This window comes from Ciconia boyciana, chromosome 9 (genome assembly GCF_034638445.1).
Source record: "Ciconia boyciana chromosome 9, ASM3463844v1, whole genome shotgun sequence".
NCBI lineage: Eukaryota > Metazoa > Chordata > Aves > Ciconiiformes > Ciconiidae > Ciconia > Ciconia boyciana.
In genome coordinates, this window is record NC_132942.1 from 12,650,692 (window position 1) to 12,669,048 (window position 18,357).

Here is an 18,357-nt window from a genome sequence, read left to right on the forward strand (position 1 = left end):
GACCAGGCAAGGGAGTCCAGCCCTCCTTATGTGACAGAGAAGTAATAGAAGTAATGCGCCCAAGTGCCGGGGTCCCCGCGGGCAGAGCTGAGGTGCCACCTCCTCTCAGGTGCCGTCACAGAGCTGAGAGGAGCATCAGGTTTGGGTGCTGGGCGGCTGTGCCAGGCGAGCACCGTGGAGCCCGTGGGTGCTGTGGGCATCCCTTGCCTCCCCACAGACAGGGCTGAGCCCACCCTCCCCGGGTACGTGCCTTCTCACGGTATTGAACAATCTCCTGTAAAACCAGAGGCTTTAATTGTCTTCTCCAGCAGAGTGCAAAATGGAAAGGGTGCCTTTAAATAATTTTAGGTCTTGAGGAGCCTTCTCATGCTATCCCAGCAGCCTCTGGACTTTCCCAACCACTCTGAGCTGCACAGCCAGGCTTGGATGATTAATGAGTCTTTAAGGGACGCGAAGTGATAACAAGCAGGTCCCTTCCCTCGCAGCCTCTACCAGCCTCTTACGAGCTGTAATATTAACCAATAGAAAAGGAACAAGGTTTGTGCATGGTTTGGAGAGTTGCTCTTTGAGGGGGAGTGGTGGGTGTTGAGATGTTGGGTGGTTTCTGAAGAAGATCTGCATTGAAATGAAAGGTGGGACTGGGCTGGTACATGCTGCCAGAGGAGCCTCCCTCCACATCCACACCCTGATCTGCAAAGCATCCCTTTTTGGCATGGTCTGACCTGTGACAGCAGCCCATATAGTCTAGATAGGAAAAGATACATAGAATTTTTTTTTCCCCTTCCTGTCAGCACACTAAGCCATTGGGGATACTAAGAGGGTCCAAGAGCACCAAACCCATCCCAAATTCGGAGAGGGACTGGGGGGAGTTGGCACATCAGTCATCAGGGCCCTGTGTCCCCAGCGTTAGCTGTCTCTAGCTAGCTGGAAATACAAGCGAGGGGAGCCGTAGGCACACTGGCCCGCAACATTTAGGAGTTGGGCTTTAGCTGGGTTGTTTTTAATCTCTTCTCGCTGTGTTTATGGCTGTCTCCTCCAACTGACACAGCTCAGCGTGCCTGTCCTGGGTATGTGGCACTGGCTGGTGGGTACCTGCTGGGGGGGTGCTAGCACGGGCAGGATTATATGCGCAGGGACTCGGGCAGAGCAGGAGGAACCGGCCGTCCTTAGGGAGCTTCTGCCTTGGCAGGGCCAGTGGGACATCTCCCTGGAGCGGCACGTGTGAGACACGATGAGCGCACTGGCACAATGTCAATGACACCGGTGGCTCCAGACGAGGCTTTTAGGGATAAGACCTCTCTTTAGACTCTCTGTAGCCTGGAACCAGCTGGTGTGTTTGCTCAGGCTGGCGAAGCGTTCAGTGCAAGCCACTGTCGTGGGGACCTCTCCCGTCCCACCGGAGAGCCTGGGTGACCACGGCTGGCACCTTCCTTGCTGCTCATTGGCATTCACGGTGGGTCTGTCTCTGCAGCCCTCCCACTGGTGACTTTCCTGCCGTGTTACCAGGCTTTCGTGTGTGAATTGGGGATACTTGGATTGTGGGCTCACTTGGGCCAGCCCAGGAGTACGTTGTGCTGCTTCCAGCTGGCATGGGGAGGTGCCTGGGGTGCAGGGCTGTCCCCTCCCTGGATTGAGGTGCACTGCAATGAAAGGAAGAGGGGTCCAAACTCTCCCAGTCACGTCCCCTGCCTGCCCTAAAACCTTCCACTCATTTTTGGCATAAACTGAAGGGAAAAGCCACTGGCTGCTGTGTGCACCGCAAGGACATTGAGTTCCAGGGTGATTTTTATGGGCAATCAACTGGCAGATTCTCAGTTATCCTCACAGCAAATTTTCCTGTTGATCCTCCCTGTTTCAAACCAGCTCCAGCCCCCTCTATCATAACCCTCCCCTTTGTCAGCCAGAGCTTCATCTTCCTTCTGCCTCCTTGAATTATCCTTCCTCTTCTCTTGGATTATTATGGGAGTAATATGTCCTTTGGGGTTGAGCTGTAACAGCACAGTCCAGATTCCTTGTGCCCTGAGCCAGCTCCTGCCTCCCAGCCCAGAAAACGAGCCTATAATTGAAATGCTAGCAGACACTTTGAGTAGAAACAAGCTACCAATTAAAGCTATTATCCCTGTCAAAGAGCAAAGGGAACAGCCCAGCTCCTGCTCAGCTGGGGAATAGCATGTTGCTAGTGCTGAAGTTTGGGCATGGCTTCACAGAAGGAGAAAAGTTTCTTTAGAGAGAGAGGCTGGCAATGGTAGCCAGGGTGATCTGACAGCAAGAGGAAGCCTGTGCTTTGCAAGGTTTATCTTTGGGGCTCTTCTCCCTTTACTGCTTCCCTGCTGTGACATCCTGGGCCAAATTTGCTGTTTCTCTTCACACCTGTAGAGGGAAGGAGCTGGTGCAAAGCATGGCTGCTTGGCTGAGCATTACTGCAGGGAGTCTCAGCTATTTCCAGAGTCCAAGGACAATTTATTAGGGGTAAGGTTTGTAGGGGTATCTTGTTTGGGACCTCCTAGCTCTGCTTTCCTGTGTTGGACAATTCAAGGAGAGCAGAAGGGTCCCAGTCCAGCTTGTAGTCCTGCAGAAGCATTAGTGATGAAGTGGTCCTGGTTTTCTCTGTACACTGCAGTGGTCTCCGAGGGCACTCTGAGCAGTTTTGCCACATTCACCTCGTCATTGCCTGCAGCAGAGGGGGCTGCTGGGGAGGACGCCATGTCCTGCCTTGCTCAGGGGCCCCTCTTTCTCTGCTTGCCCTTGCAGGCAGGAGGGAAGCACTACCACCCCACCTGTGCCAGATGTGTCCGCTGCCACCAGATGTTCACGGAAGGAGAGGAGATGTACCTCACAGGTAGGGATCCCGCTGCGGTGAGGAGGGACTCCTCTGCCCCACGTTGGGGCATGGACCTGAGTGAGGCAGACCAGCATGGCTGTGTGGAGGTGTGCTGGCTGTGGGGACACTTGGGCTTCTGGTCCTTATGGCGATCAAAGCCAAAAGGGTCTCTCTGCACAGCAGAGTCCCAGTGCCCACCAGCAATGCCAGAGACCCCTCTCCACTGCTCTCCAGCCCCTGTGCTCTTCCTGGGCCATGCAGCAATCATTTCTCTCCATGAAACCTTCCCTGCTGCTGAGCTGGAGGAGACTTTGTTCCTCATTGGCAGCTTTTTGCTCCCTGCGAGTCTCCCTGCACAGCTGGGGAGCGCTGCTGGGCATGCCTGGATGTGGCCCTGGCCTGCGCCCAGCTCCCCGCTCTCCCCAGCCCCAGGGGAGGTGGCCCAGGACCCCTTCCCCACCATCCCCAACTCCCCTCATCCAGGTTATGCTGCAAGCAGCACCAGAGGGGTAAGGCTTTCGCTTGGCATGGCCGGATGGTTTGGGTTTGGTTTTGGCAAGGAGCTCATCCCTGCCTGGAGCTGCCTTAGGGACTATTTTCAGCACAGAGGGAGGGTTTGTTTTCTCTTAGTAACCTGTACTTGCCTGTCACCCTGAGTCATTAATGACCCCGTGGGTGGCAAAGGGGGAATTGTGCACTGAGAGAGCCGGAGTGGGGGTCCCTGCAAGCCCCCGTCACAGGCAGCAGGATGGGTGTGCTCAGCATCCATCCCGGGACACACCTGGGCGAAGCTCGGTGGCTTTGCTGGTTCCAGGCCAGAGAGCGTGCGAGGGGCTGTGGGTGCCCTGGGGTCGGTGTTACCCCGAGTTTAACCAGCAGGAGCTGCCTGACTGAGCGCTGGTTGGGCTGCACCAAAAACATGCCTGGGTTTGCTGTCACCATTTAGTAGTGTTGGCCACTACATCTCGGCGCTTGGGAGCTGTTTAGTTTCTTAGTACGGACACCCAGTCCCCACTGCCCTGCCTTCCCGATGGGCGCATGCCTGTGGCTGTGCTGTAGTGGAGGAGGCACCCAGGAAAGCTGGTGGGACCCAGCAGGTGACCCCTGCTCTGCATCCTCGGGGCTCACCACCTCCCTCCTGCTCTGCTCCCTATGGAGAGACGCCAGTTCCTACCTCCTGCCCCTGCAGGGCCCCCCAGGAGCTGCCCCCCCAGCATGCAGGGGTTGCACTCCTACAACACTGGTTGCTGCCCAGCAGAGAAGGACCTGGGAGTGTTGGTTGACAGCTGGCTGAATATGAGCCGGCAGTGTGCCCAGGTGGCCAAGAAAGCCAATGGCATCCTGGCTTGTATCAGGAATAGTGTGGCCAGCAGGACTAGGGCAGTGATTGTCCCCCTGTACTCAGCACTGGTGAGGCCGCACCTCGAATACTGTGTTCGGTTTTGGGCCCCTCCCTACAAGAGAGACATTGAGGTGCTGAAGTGTGTCCAGAGAAGGGCAATTAAGCTGGTGAAGGGTCTGGAGAACAAGTCCTATGAGGAGCAGCTGAGGGCCTGGAGAAAAGGAGGCTGAGGGGAGACCTTATTGCTCTCTACAACTACCTGAAAGGAGGTTGTAGTGAGGTGGGGGTCCATCTCTTCTCCCAGGTAACAAGCGATAGGACGAGAGGAAATGGCCTCAAGTTGTGCCAGGGGAGGTTTAGATTGGATATTAGGAAAAATTTCTTTACTGGAAGGGTTGTCAAGCATTGGAACAGGCTGCCCAGGGAAGTGGTTGAGTCACCATCCCTGGAGGTATTTAGAAGACGTGTAGATGTGGCACTTAGGGACGTGGTTTAGTGGTGGACTTGGTAGTGTTAGGTTTACAGTTGGACTTGATAATTTTAAAGGTCTTTTCCAACCTATACGATTCTGTGATTCTGTGAACACCGGTTGCTCAATGCAGCTGCTGCTAGGGAGAGCACTGACGCATTCCCCCCTGGGGCACCATGGGCTGCAGGTCAGTGCTGGAGGCAGCCAGGACAGGACAGGACTCCCCCATGGCAGGGGGAGCTGGACAATCCCTAGCAGTGGGAGCAAGCTGTGCATGGAGCTGAAACTCTTTCCCTTTGCTGCGTTGCAGGCTCTGAAGTGTGGCACCCCATCTGCAAGCAGGCGGCCAGAGCAGAGAAGAAACTAAAGGTAGGCAGTAGGGTGAGGGGCATCTCTGAGAGGTGGCACGTCCCAGGTGATGTTGCCCCCGAGTCCCTGCTGGAGGTGAACTGTTGTAGCAGTGTCCAAGCCTGGGGAGGCTTCCCGAGGCTGGCACGTGTTCAATCCCTGCTGCCCAGAGAATGGCGGGTGGCTGTGGCCGAGGCTGTTAGTGGGCACCTGCCTCCTGGCTGGCACCAGCCCGCGCCACAGCCGGGCAGGGGGCACAGCAGTCCCCTCACCAACCCCCTGCACCCTTCGAGCTGTTGCTCCCTCTCTGCGCCCGGCTGGCCATGGGAACAGCTGCCCGCTGGGTCTTGCCAGGCAACTCACCTGACACTGGATCTGGCCCCAAGAGAGGCCATGGTGCAAAGCTGGGTGGCAGGGCAGCCTGCAATGGCTATGGGCACCGGCAGCAAGTGGATGAAAGGGCAGAGGAACTGGACCTTGAGTGAAATTCAGCCCCAAACCCAACAATTTGCTTACTGCACCCAGCATTGTGCCTGCTCAGGGGTCCCTCCTCACCATGCTCTCACTTGTCCTCTGCTTTTCTCCCTCCACAGCACAGAAGGACATCGGAAACCTCCATCTCACCCCCCGGTTCCAGCATCGGCTCCCCGAACCGCGTCATCTGCGTAAGTACAGCTCTGCCCCTTGGTCTGTGCCCCTCGTCTGTGCAGGGCAGGACGGAAGCTCCGGCCCCAGGGAAGGGAGAGGCAGTTCCCAGTGCTGCTCTGCAGTGTGAGGCATCCCCCTGGGGACTGGGGACAGCGCCCAGCATTTGGGGACAGCACAGACAAGCCGTGCCCCCTCGCCCCAGCAGCATGCCATACTGCCAGTGCCATTGGCACAGACCAGGAGTGCTCGGAGGGGCACAGTCCCACTCTCCCAGCTCCTCTGCCCCTTCCCACTGCTGCCTCTCAGGCATCTCCTCTTACCTCTTCCTGCTGTGGGGGTGATGGTGGGCTCTGTCTGCTCTGTGCTGGCTCCACACTGTGTGCTCCAGCTTCCCCTTCCTTCTCTCCTCCTCTTCCTTTCCGTCTTTCTGTCTCTCCTCTCCCTAGGCTAAAGTGGATAATGAGATCCTTAATTACAAAGACCTGGCAGCTCTTCCCAAGATTAAAGCCATCTATGAAGTGCAGCGTCCTGACCTCATTTCCTACGAGCCCTATCACAGATACACGTCGGATGAGACGCTGGAGAGATATAGCTATGGGGAGGTACTGAGTCTCGATACACCCAATGCCAGGCTGCACAGGGAGCCGGACCCCAATTTGGGGCAATGGGGGAAACTGCACATGGGTTTGCTCACTCCAGTGGGAATACTGCAGGGAGGCAGGGGCTGGGGTAAGACCTCTCCTGGAGGCTCCCCATCACTGGGAAGAGGGCCTGGGCTGGAAGGGAAATCTTAGTGTTGCTGCTATAGAGTAAGAAAGAAACCAGTGACCTTATCAGCTGATGGCAGCACCCTGCTTACACTGTGCCGCAGACCCGACGTGCAGGGACAGACAGCGCTGTGCAGGAGGAGACATCACCCTCGGGAGCGATGTGGCAGGGAGCTCACCCATCACAGCCTGCAGCAGGAGAGGAGGAGGGCATGCAGCATGTGTGCATCCCTCCGGGGTGGAGGGGCAGACAGCCAGCAGGCTCAGCCCAAAGCCTGGCCCCTGGCAGGCAATCCTCCTGGCCACCCAGCCCCAGCATGGCATCTCTGGGGCACAGCAGGGCTGCCCCTGTTGGCTGCTGGCCCCGCAGCCGAGGGAAGGGGGCTCGGTCAGTGCGTTTTTGCAAGCGTGTGATGAGATGATGCCCAAGCAGTCCCATGTCTGAGCAGCTCACACAGAGATGGGGGACCTGAGGTGGTCCAGCAGCAGCATCTCTTACATCTCCTGTCCCAAGGCTTGTCACAAGTCTGGTTTCCTCCAGCCCACCCAGTGATGGTGCGGGCAGCATGGCCATGGCCTGCTGTGGAGCACTGCGGGGCCAGCAGCTGCCTTCCCCCCTTGCAGCTGCTCCACCAAGGTCTCTGAGAAGGGGTGCAGGCTGCTGATTCAGGAGGTGCCATCCTCACGCCAGCTCCCCTCCTGGCTAGGGGCTTCCTGCCCGGCGTCCTGCCACAGTTCGGCTCCAGCTGTGCCACCAGCCGCCCTCACTGCCTGGCAGCTGTGATGAGGCTGTAACATGGGGAAAACAAGCCGCTGTGGGACCCCAGTCTGTCACTGTTCCCCTTAACCATGTGCTGTCTCTCTTTCTCTCTCTCTCCCCCCACTTTGCCTCCTGCTGCCTCCAGTCCCTCGGGACCCTCTCCCCGTACTCACAGGTAATGCCCCTGGTGGGCACCAAGGGGTCTGTCACCTGCTGCCGCCGCAGGGCATCCCTCTGCCCAGGGACCGCTGGGGCTCTGCTGAACGTCCCGCTGCCCGGGTGCTGCCCCAAAGTGGGGGGAGACTGTCCAGGAGCATCCTGTCCTTCGGGCCTGGGGAGAGCAGTGTGCAAGCCCTCCCTGGCAGAGTGGACCCAGGGTGCAGCTTCTGTCGCATGAAGGGGGACGCCAGTAACTGGGAACGAGCACAGGGGAAGGGGACAGTCTCTGGGCAAGGGGGAGAAAGCCTCTGGCCGGACACTGTCACCTTGTCCCAAACCCTGGGCTTCACTGCCTGCACTTTGGCAGTGGGGAGTCAGAGCAGCTTGGGGACCCCCTCCAGCTGCGGAGGACACGCATGCTGCCCAGCACGTCACACCACAAAGCATGCACCCTCCTGGGCTGCCACAAGCACTGGGACACCCATCCGTGGGACACCTCCCCACAGGACTGTCAAGGCACTGACCTGCCTTGTCCCTCATCCCGCCAGCTCTAACTGCGCTTCTCTCCATGCCTTTCCCCATCCCCAGGACATCTACGAGAGCTTTGACACGCGGCAGAGGCGAGCCTCCAGCCCTGGCTACATCGACTCCCCCACCTACAGCCGCCAGGGCATGTCCCCCACCATACCAAGGTCCCCCCACCATTTCTACCGCTCAGGTGAGGATTTTGGCTGCAACCCCAGGCTGGGCGAAGCTCAGACCCCCAAGTGGAGCGGGGTTCACCAGACTGTCCCCTGCTTCTCCTAGGGGACCTCAGTGGTCCCTCCTCTGGCAAGCAGGCAGGAGGCCTGGGGGCGTCCATGGGGGTCTGACAGCAACAGGAGCTGTGGGGCAGTGACCAGCTGCTGTGTGCATCCTCTGATTCCCCTGACTCTTGTCTTGCGAGGAGAGGCCGAGGGGGCTTTGTCCTGGCTCAGACCTGAGCTGGGGCTCATGGAGGATGGGGTGGGGAGAGAGGTGACCCCCAGGTCCAGTAAAGATCCCTCACCTGGCTTGGTAGCTCTGGGAGGGGCGTGCACAAGAGTGCTTGTGCCCAGCCAGTGCTGCAAGGGGGGGTCCTTACACACACACATGTGTGCACACCCTGGAGTGTGTCAAGGGGGAAGCAGCGTGTGTCCGTACCATGTCTCCTGTCCTTTGAAGCCAGGGAGGAATGACTGGGAAAATCCGAGGTCAGTAATTCTGGAGGTCCTGCATTCCCCAAACTACCTGCACGCTGCACCGCCAAGGGCCCATCACCTTTTGCCTCTGCAGCACGCTCGGCTTTCCTCTCACCAGCGGCAGGGCAACCTGCTGCCCTGTAACAGCACCGGCACACAGGGTTTCCTCTGCATCCCGCTTTCCTCCGGAGATGTGGGAAATCTTGCCCTGCTCCATCACGCCCCATCCTGGACCATGGCCTGGCGCACGTCCCCATCACCCCCGCCACGTGGGTCGCCCCCCGCTCTTCTAACGCCACTGCATTTAACACCCGTTTTCTTCTGCCTCTTGTTCTCTCTCTCGGTCACTTATGGCTGCTTCTGCTCGGCACTGCGTAGGCACCGAGAGCGGGCGCAGCTCCCCCTACTATAGCCAGTTAGATGTGAGGTCCTCCACTCCAACCTCATACCAAGCGCCCAAGCATTTCCACATCCCAGGTAGGCTCTGGAGCACCCCGGTCCCCAGGGAAGCGCCGTGTCTGTGGCATGCCCGCATGTGTCGTCCCCACTGTGTCGCATGCGTAGCTCCACCGCCTGCCTAGAGCCAGCTGGCAGCAGGATCTACCCCTGGTAGAGGCCATCCATAAACAGGACCTGCAGCTTGAACCCTCCTCCCTCCCCATCACCACCCGGACGTCCCAGAGCTGCCCGGGGTCTGCTTGATCCTTGCAACATCCCTCTTCTTCCTCTTCCCCAACCTTCCTCCACCCCCCACATGAAGACGAGTCCCCTGCGGAGAGCCTTCCCCCTCCCCTACCTCCCCCCAGGATCACAAGCCGAAGCGTGTCTGCCGGAGGCCTTTCCGCACCCATCACTACAGATGACTATTTTATACTCCCCCTAGGGCCCGCCGCTCCCTCCCCCCAGAGTCTTCTGGGCTTGCCAGATGCCTGCTCCCCTTCTGCAGGGATTGCAGGGGGCCACCAGGTAAGGGCCACCACCCGCTCCCTGCCATGCAGAGCCCACGGGGATGGGGACGGAGCGGGCAGAAGGGGAGAGTGGGGAGGGAAGCAGGCAGAGCTGCCCATCCATCCTTCAGCACGCTCAGGGGGGCCAGAGCCCCAGACCACCCTGCTCAGCTGTAGGCATCTCCCACTGCCCTTGTCCTCCAAAGTGTGGAACCCTCCACAACGTATAGCCGATGCCCTGGGACAGCACCGTGAGGACACCTAGAGGCTCCCCACCATGGTCTCCTGCTTCCATCCCATCCCTGCCAGGGTTCGGCCCCGCTGCCTGCCCTGCCCTGCCTTCCCGCTGACGGTCGGTGGTTTATGGATGGCCCCCTCCCTGCTCCGCCAGCTCTGCTGCCTGGCCCCTGCGCGGGGGCTGTAGCTCTCAGTGCCAGGCTCCAACTCGCTTTCCCTCCCAGCTCGCTCTTTTCTCTCTCTGCTGCGGAAAGAGGCTTTGGCTGATGTTGTTTCGCCCCCAGGTAGATTGCAGGCGGTTCTTCCAGGCGCTGGCACCCCCAAGAAACCGCACCAGCGTGAGCCGTGGTGCGTTGCTGCCGGCTGGCAGGGGTGGCCGGTGGTTCCTGGCTGTGCCGCTCCCTCCCGGGGCTGGCTGCGCCCGCCGCCCCGCAGTGCATGCTGACCTTGGGGCGCTCACTGCATGTCCTGTGTGCGCACCACTGCCCAAGGGCGGCCCCAGGACCGCGCTCCTGCTGCCCATCCTGGAGCCCGCCTGGCCCTGGCCTGGCACTGCACTCCTGTGGGACGCGTGGACCCGGAGGCGGTTGTGTGATGGAAATGTGGTGTGGGGATAGCGTCTCCTGCAGGACTTCTGTCCTGTCCACTCTCAGCACACCCACGCTGACCTCCCCTTCCTCCCTTCTTTCCTTCTTTCTTCCCTTTCTTTCTTTCTTCTGCCACCAGCTGCTGGCGAGAGTAACATCTACCGGAAACCCCCCATCTATAAGCGACACGGTATGGTCTGCCATCTGTGCGCCGGCGTCTGCTCCATGGGGGAAGCGGGGCAGGGCACCAGTGCGGGGTTGATCTGGCTGAGTCGTGTTTAGGGGCAGGGTGGGAGATGGGAGCAGGTGTCAAGGTGAGCTGGGCTTTGGTGGGCTGATGCTCCTGCTTCCCCTCCAGGCAGCAGAGTGTAGGGTTCAGTGCAAGTAAAAGGCAGCTTTGAACCTCATCCCTGTTGCGAGGAATGGAGGCGAAGGCTGTCAGCAGTGCCAGGGACAGGGATAGCTGTGGGAGGGGGAGCAAGGCCATGGAGGGGTGGCAGAGGGGACAAGGGTAGCTGTTGCTTGTTGATGCCAGGAGCCAGAGCAGCCTTGGGAAAGGGATGAAGAAGGTAATTTGCAGTTTCACATGGAGTCCTGGAGAAAAATCAAAACCCATCCAGGATGGATGCTCCAGGGTGAAACAGGCCTGGGGAGTGTTGAGGGGTGGGGAAGAGGCACAGGGATGTTTGGTGTCTCTCAGCGGGGCTGGCTTGCACTATCCTTGCTTGCTTCTGCACATAGAGGGGCAGCAGCTCCTCCCGAGCAGTAACTGTGTCTCCTTTCTCTCCCGGGGCTCTCCCTTCCCACCTGCCCAACCCCACCACCCCGCTGCTGGCTGCACCCGCTGCTGTAAGTAGCTGCTGTTGGCGGGGTCCCCTGTGCCCGCTTGAGGTGATGGGATGGCTCTGCCACACAGCCTGTCCTTGGTGCTCCTTCCCCTGAGTCTCCTGGCCTCTGGGGAAGAGGAGCAGAGCTCACCCTTGGGTTTCTCACATGTGCTGCCGAGGCTCAGTTCCCAGCCTGAGCAGAGCTCTGTGGGCGGCTCTGCCACAGGGGGCCGAGCCCCTGCCAGAGCTGCTGGGGTCACCCCTCTGCCCTCCCCCTGCCCGCTGCACAGCCCACTGCCGCCTTCCCCTGGCAGTATCCCACCGAGAGCCCTTCCCCACTGGGACTGAGCCTTCCTCCATCCCCTCCTGCCTGTGCGGTTATAGCCCTCCCGGTGACGGGACAGCCTGGGGCACAGGGAGGTTGGTAGCACTGGTGGTACTGGGGCTGGGGTGAGCACTATGTGGGAGCCTGAGCTTGGGTGCTGTGGTGCTGTGGGCTATGAGCTGTTTGGGTCCCTTCCCAGCCACATCAGTGGCAGCCCCTCTGCTTGTCACTGTCCCCATCATCTGCCTCTGCACCCTTGTCTCCAGGAGGTGTCAGCAGTTTGAAAATGGACTATTCCCAGCTCTGCTGCATGCTGTCCCAGACATAAATTGCTGGTGGCCACTGGGGAGAGGGGAGGGAAGAGGATTTGCCTTTGCCCTGGGGTGGATCTTTGCAAGTTCTGCTGGTGGGACTGGGGGTCCTTGTTACAGCTCTGCCTGCTCCTTTTGCAGACAACCACCCTGCAGCCACAAAAAGCAAAACCAGCGAAGACATCGCGCAGTCGTCCAAGTATAGCCCTGCCTACTCCCCGGACCCATACTACCACTCTGAGTCAGAGTACTGGTCCTTCCAAGGCTCCCCCAAAGGTAACAGCCCCCCATTGGGCTGGGGGAAAGGGAAACCCATTCCTGCCCCCAAACCCAGCCATTGCCTGGGAGGGACACCCCCCCCTGAGTTGGGTCTGGACCCAAAGGTGGGGTTGGGCTGAGATACCTGCCAAAGTGACTCCAAAATCCTAGCAGCCCTTGGGACTCAGCTGTCCCCATGCAGCTGGGGACTGTCTCCTCCCTACCTGCCTCCACCTTCATCCCTGTCTGACCCCTGCGCGTGTCTCCTTGCAGCCCCCCGGGCCCGGAGGTTCTCGTCAGGAGGCGAGGAGGACAGGTACGACCGGGGCATGCACAAGGTGAGTGATCTCCCTGCCTGCAGCCTGGCAGGGGAGAGCCGGCAGCAAGCTGCCCCCATCGCAGTTGGCTTTGGGGAGGAGGCCAGCCCAGCTCCGCCACCCAAGAAGGGGCCACCACCGTCCCTGCTGCCCTCTGCCATCTCTCCCCCCTTGGCCACCCCCAACATGGGGGCTGAAGGAGGGGGAGCACACCCCCTTGCCAAGGCACCCCACCCCAGCACCTCGTCCCCAAGGACAGGGGAGCAGATGGGAGATGCCGAGCCCATGGCAGGAGGTGCCATGTTCTGTCGTGATATGCCAGCAGTCAGGGAGGGCTGGGCAGGGAAAGGAGGGGTGCGAAGTGGCTTTCCCCCCCCACACCCAGATCCAGAGCGGCATCGGCAGGCTGATCCTGAGGGAAGAGATGAAGGCTCGGTCCAACTCCTACACAGACCCCTGGACACCACCTCGCAGCTCGGCCAGCAGCAGAGAAGCCCTGCACACAGCTGGCTATGAGGGCTCCCTCAATGGCTGTAAGGACCCTGTCTTGTCTGTTCGTCCTAGCTGGCACGGTCCCAGCCCCTGTGGGAAGTTTGCTGGGGTTGAGAGGGAAGAACGGGGGAGTGGGAAGGGGTGGTGGGAGAGGTGCTGGGCACCAGAATTGGGCTTGGGAGGCTCTTTTCCTCTCTGGAAGGCTCCATCTGTTCCCTGTGCCCCAGCTGGGATGGGGCATTGCCTGGTGGGTGTTTGCAGGCTGTCTGAGTAACCTGGTGAAGTGCCTCATCGGGTGGTTGAAGGGTCCCTTGGGAATCTCACAGCACAGCCACGCTGGGTTTGCTCTGACCTGTTTTGGGCTTGCTGCGTGTGTACCTCCTCATTAACGGCATATCTGGGACCTCCTGGTACCCCAGACCTGCTGGCTGGCCCCAGGGTTGCCTTCCTTGCTTGCGCTGCTCTCACTGCACAGCATCCCGGGCACCCAGCCCCTCTCCCCTCGGGGCTGCAGGGGGGGCTGGAGGCACTGGGGAGCCTGGCAGCACAGATGCCCCTGCCCGCTCTGTGCTCTCCTTCCTCATGGCACATCTGCCGTCATGGAGCTGGGGCCGTTTGGAGATGCTCAGGTAGCCCCTCAGCCCCGCTGGGCTCCCGGGAGCCCCGAGGAGGACCCGCGGGGCTGGCAACCAGGCAGCTCTGCATGGCGTGGGGCGCTCGGTCCTCCCTGATGCCCAGCTCTGCTCTCCTTGCAGCTCCCCGGACACACTACCTGGCCGACAGCGGTGAGTCTGTGAGCCTGCAGCCCTCTGCGGGTGGTCCCCCGTGGCTGTGGGGTCCAGAGCCTGAGCTGGAGGAGATGCTGGGAGGGAAGAAGGGGAGAGAAGAAGGAGCCCTTGAAAGGCTGGGCCAGGGTAGAGCTGAACCAGGGCAAAGCTGGTGGCAGGGTCAGGAGAGGACAAGTCAGAGAAACTGAGAGAGGAGATCGTGGTGCACTGAAGGGTGAGGCAGGAGGGCTGCCATGGGAAAGGGATTTTGGGGAGAGGAATATCAGCACAGGAGGAAGCCAGACTGGAAATGAGTTGGAGCTGGAAGGAGACAGAGCTGGGTGAATGTGGAGCTGGGTAGCAATGTGGGAGCACAGCAGTAAGGTGGCCCAGCGGGTGCTCTCCTGGGGTGTGGGGCTCACCCATGCATCTTCCCTTATGCACCTTGGTGGCTTCTTTGCAGATCCCCTCATTTCTAAGTCAGCCTCCCTTCCTGCCTACAGGAGGAACGGGCTGCACAGGGTAAGTGTCTCCTGCCTGCATCCTGCTGCTGCCAGGCATCTCTGCACCCTTCATCATTCTCCCCAGGCTCCTCAAAGCCCTCGGTGCTCCCCTTTCATGACTAGGGTGTCCTGCTCTCCCCCTTCTCTGCACCCATGCTGTCATTGCTGGTCTGTGCCAATCCAAAATGACCCTTATTGGGGACCAAATTGCCCTGTCCAGGCACTGCAGGACAGAGGTGCCTGCCTTGAACATCCTGCAGGGCACGTTTCAGAGGGATGCTGGTGTTGCTTCCCAGCATGGGAGCTTTGCTTTATACCCTGGGGCAGTGATTGCTGGGGATCAGGAGGCCTGATCCTGCCTCTGTGTGACCTGGGCTTGTCACTTCACCTCATGCATCAGTTTCCCCACTGCCAGGTGTGGGGAGCGGGTCCTACTTTGGGGTGGGTGGGTGCATTCCCCCCTGGGGACATGGGAGGTGCTGTGCTGAGCATCTGGAGGGGACCCCCTCTTACTCCTCCCTCCCTCCCTGTATCCCTCCTGCAGCCTCCCAGTGCTGAGCTTTTCCACTACGACAGTACAAACGCCGTCAACTGGGGGATGCGAGGTAAGGCGCTGCGGGGCTGGGGAGCAGCGCGGGCAGGGGACCCTGTGGGCACGGAGCCAGATGCCATGGGGCTGCCTACCCCACCACAGACAGCTCTGGAAAATGAGGTCCAGGCTGAAGGGAGAAAGGGGGAGACAGGTGGAGGTCCCCACAGTCCCGGGGGGAGCATCCTGGCAGCAGAGGGGTCAGCGTGGCTCATGTCTCTCTTGTCTTTTCTCTCTCCCCACAGAGTACAAGGTAAGATGCTCCTGCTCCAAGGAGCAGCTGCCAGCTGGAGGTTTGAGTATCACCCAGAGGGAGTCCCAGAGATGTGTCCGTGTGTCCCCAGGCCCTTCAGGAGGAAGTTTGCCCTCTGCCTGCAATGCCCTACCTTCATCCCCCTCCATCCCCCACCCGACAGCCCCGTCCCGGGACTGTGGGTTTCGGACCAGGGTCCTTCCCCTCCTGCCAGGGTCCCAAGCACTTGGCCGAGCAAAAGTGTCTCCGGGGTGAGGAACAGAGAAGGGTGGTTGTGCTGGTGGTTCCCTACTCACACTCATCCCTGGGTCACTCCTGGTTTTGCAGAGTGAGCAGGCTATTCCAGAGCCACCAAGATGATTCAAGGTGGATTAGGGTTGCCCTGAGAGCAATTCCCCCCTCTGCCTTGTCCCGTCCAAGCCCTGGAGGCACCTGTGCCACCCAAACCCTGCTAAACACAGCAGGAGGAGGCTTTGCCCCAGTGGCCCCCACGGCTACCACAGTGTGCCCCAACTGTCCTCTTCTGGCTCCAGAGCTACCCCATGGGTCTTCCTGTCCCTGTGCAGATATACCCCTACGAGCTGCTCCTGGTGAAGACAAGGGGGAGGAACCAGCTGCCCAAAGATGTGGACAGGACTCGGTTAGAGGTGAGGAGAGCCTTTTCCACTGGGGATAATCTCCTCAGGGCTCAGAGGGACCCAATCCCGTGGGGTGTCCCTTTAGCCCCAGCAGGCAGCATGGGGCTGTGAGGGGCTCATGGATGTGTGAAGAGCATCTCCACAGCTTCCCAGGACCACACATGCGCTAGCACACTGTCACAGTGGTCCTCCTGCTCCACTGGCCGGGCAGAGCTGTTCCCCATGCCCACAGCACGAGTGTGTTTGGCAGGAGCAGGAGGGAGCCGGGTGCTCCCCCTCTCGCGAGTGAGCACTGCTGGGGGTTGTAGCACCCCATTGGACCCAGCCGGGCAGGGGATGCCATCAGACCCCCTTGCGTGCCCTCCTGCCCCGCTGCAGCCATACGGCCCGCGTGGTGGCTGTTGGCCCTGGGTGGTGGCCGTGGTCCCCAGCCGTGGCCCAGCATCCCGTCTCTTCCCAGCGACACCTCTCCCAGGAGGAGTTCTACCAGATCTTTGGCATGACCATCGCCGAGTTCGACCGCCTGGCCCTGTGGAAGAGGAACGAGCTGAAGAAGCAGGCCCGGCTGTTTTAAATGCAGTGCACTATAAATATATACATACCTATAAATATATACATAGAAAGATCTCTATATGGCAGCTCTGTATGATTCTCGGTGCTGTATGTGGCAGAGGGGCCCTCTGCACCCCTGAGAGTGAATTGGAGTCTCGCAGATCATTTTATGCTCTTTGTTTCCTTTTCTTTTCCAACCCTGTTTCTGTATCAGTCCTCGGGTTCTCCCGTGGCCAAAGCCACATGGGCCCCCAAGCACTTGGCGCCTGTCACTGCTGCCCCACGGAGGCACGGGGGGAGGACGTTCCTGCTGCAACAGCCACGGCACCCAGGGCTGGGGGAGCGGGGCTCTGGGATGGGGGGTGGGGAGGGTGTGTCCCATCCCCCTCTGCTCAGAGGGTCTGTGTATTTACTTACAGGTTGGAAAAAGCATTGGGTACAATTGCAGGAAAGAGGGATCTCACCATAGGCTCCTTAATGCCCACCCTGCCTTTAACGTGGCCATGCACTAGGGGCACCTTCAGCCTCACCCTCAGGATCAGAAATACAGAGCCTGGGGAGGGGACAAGGAGGAGAAGTGGTGGGGACCCCACGGGGAGCAGGGTGCAGCCCCACAGGTCAAGATGCAAGACTGAGCCCCGATGCACCCTGAGCTGCTGGCTTTCCCTGCGAACCCAGTATTGCTACAGAGCCAGTTTTTCCTCCCAAAGTGCCTGCATGGTGGCTTTCCAGGCCATACCAAAACCAAGCCCTTCTTAAATGAAACAGCCAAAGCCGCCTCCTCCCTTGTGCAGTTTCTTGCTGCTCTTCAGGTTTGTCCAGGGCCAGCAAGGCCCGAGAGCGGACAAGCTGTGATGCCGCCCAGTCCTGGGCCACTGTGCCTGGGGCCCTACCACCATCGGGTGGTCTCGGCACCCACGTGAGCAGCAGTGGGAGCAGTCCGGCTGGGGGCAAGGCCAGAGCAGGGGAGCTGGGGGTGCCAGTCCCACTAACTGCTGGACCTTTTTTTGGGGGGGGGAGGGGGGGTGGGGGGAGGTTTCCTGAATTACCCCATCACTGATTCCTGAGTCCCAGATGAATCCCTCTGCAAGCCTCCAGGAATTAAGGCCATTACCAGGGCCATTCAGCGTTCACTCCACTGCAAACTATAGGGATTTTTTTTTTTTTGCTTATTTTTTCTTAAAACTAATAGGGTTATTTCCACACAAACATCCTTCCTGGTGTCTGTGGTGCTCTGGTTTCCTATTTGCTCGTGTGGCACAATTTTCAGGCATACCGCAGGACTGAGCAGTCCCAAACAGACCAACGAGCCACAGGACACCTCTGCAAGAGCTGGGTCAGCAGGATTCCTCCGAGGGGATGGCGAGGGCCTCACCTTCACTGTGCCACGGGCCAGCTCTGCTTCTGCCTGTTCTGGTCCCCTTTGAAACCCTCCTGTCCTGGTGTCTCCCATCAGGTGGATCAAATGCCCTCCCTGCCATCAGCACCACCACCATTGGGTGCCAAGGCTGCCCAGCCTGTTGCCCAAAAAAGCCATCACCAGGTTCCTGTGTGAGGCAGGAGATGTGCGGGGCCCCTTGCAGGGGTTTGCCAGGGTGCAGGGTGCTCGGGACAGGAGGTCTCCCATCAGCAGCAGGCCCAGCTCTGGGAGCTTTACACTGGCATGGAAGGGGCTGGGGCCTGAGCTGGAGATGGCAATATTGCACTGGTAATCGCTCCTGTTTGCTTTAGTGCAGCAGTAAATGAGCCAATTGTATTTATAATGATTTCACTCATAGAAACTACAGCTCCCTAAATCAAGCTCAACCATTTGTGGCTGTAAGAAACTTCCATCTCCAGCAGCAGTTTCAGTGATAAAGCCTGGAGGATATTATTATTAATAATAATAACACAACAGCGGGAGTCTTTTCATTTTCAAAGCATTTTATGGACAGTAGCTAACTCTTCCCCACAACTACCTCCATGGCAAAGATGGGGAAACTGAGGCAGGGCTCAGTGCTCTCTCTCAGAGCCAAGGAAGCCTCTCCAGCCCATGCCATTCAGGGGCAGCAGACACCCCGTGGGACCCTCATGGGCTCCCATTGCCCCAGGGTGTGCAGAAAGCACCCATCTGCACCCCGGTGAGCAGCAGCGGGGGCGTTAATGCCTGCCCTGGAAGCCATCACTGCCTGAGCCCGCTCTCATTTGGCTGCTTTGCAAGTTCCAGCCACAAAGCAGCCA

The 18,357-nt window shown here is 59.5% G+C and overlaps 1 protein-coding gene across 1 annotated transcript in view; it reads left to right on the top strand.

The window, feature by feature from the left end:
- The window catches only part of ABLIM3 (actin binding LIM protein family member 3), a 56,221-nt gene extending 40,043 nt beyond the window's left edge, over positions 1-16,178 (top strand). Inside the window, exons 7-22 of the mRNA XM_072872291.1 lie at positions 2,752-2,839; positions 4,943-5,001; positions 5,574-5,645; positions 6,075-6,230; positions 7,301-7,330; positions 7,903-8,032; positions 10,445-10,495; positions 11,910-12,044; positions 12,300-12,364; positions 12,729-12,876; positions 13,591-13,620; positions 14,066-14,124; positions 14,650-14,710; positions 14,940-14,947; positions 15,514-15,594; positions 16,046-16,178. Coding sequence (XP_072728392.1) covers positions 2,752-2,839; positions 4,943-5,001; positions 5,574-5,645; positions 6,075-6,230; positions 7,301-7,330; positions 7,903-8,032; positions 10,445-10,495; positions 11,910-12,044; positions 12,300-12,364; positions 12,729-12,876; positions 13,591-13,620; positions 14,066-14,124; positions 14,650-14,710; positions 14,940-14,947; positions 15,514-15,594; positions 16,046-16,159 — 1,287 coding nt within the window. The 3' untranslated portion in view covers positions 16,160-16,178. The remainder of the gene's footprint in view (positions 1-2,751; positions 2,840-4,942; positions 5,002-5,573; positions 5,646-6,074; positions 6,231-7,300; positions 7,331-7,902; positions 8,033-10,444; positions 10,496-11,909; positions 12,045-12,299; positions 12,365-12,728; positions 12,877-13,590; positions 13,621-14,065; positions 14,125-14,649; positions 14,711-14,939; positions 14,948-15,513; positions 15,595-16,045) is intronic.
- Positions 16,179-18,357: the final 2,179 nt, after the last annotated feature.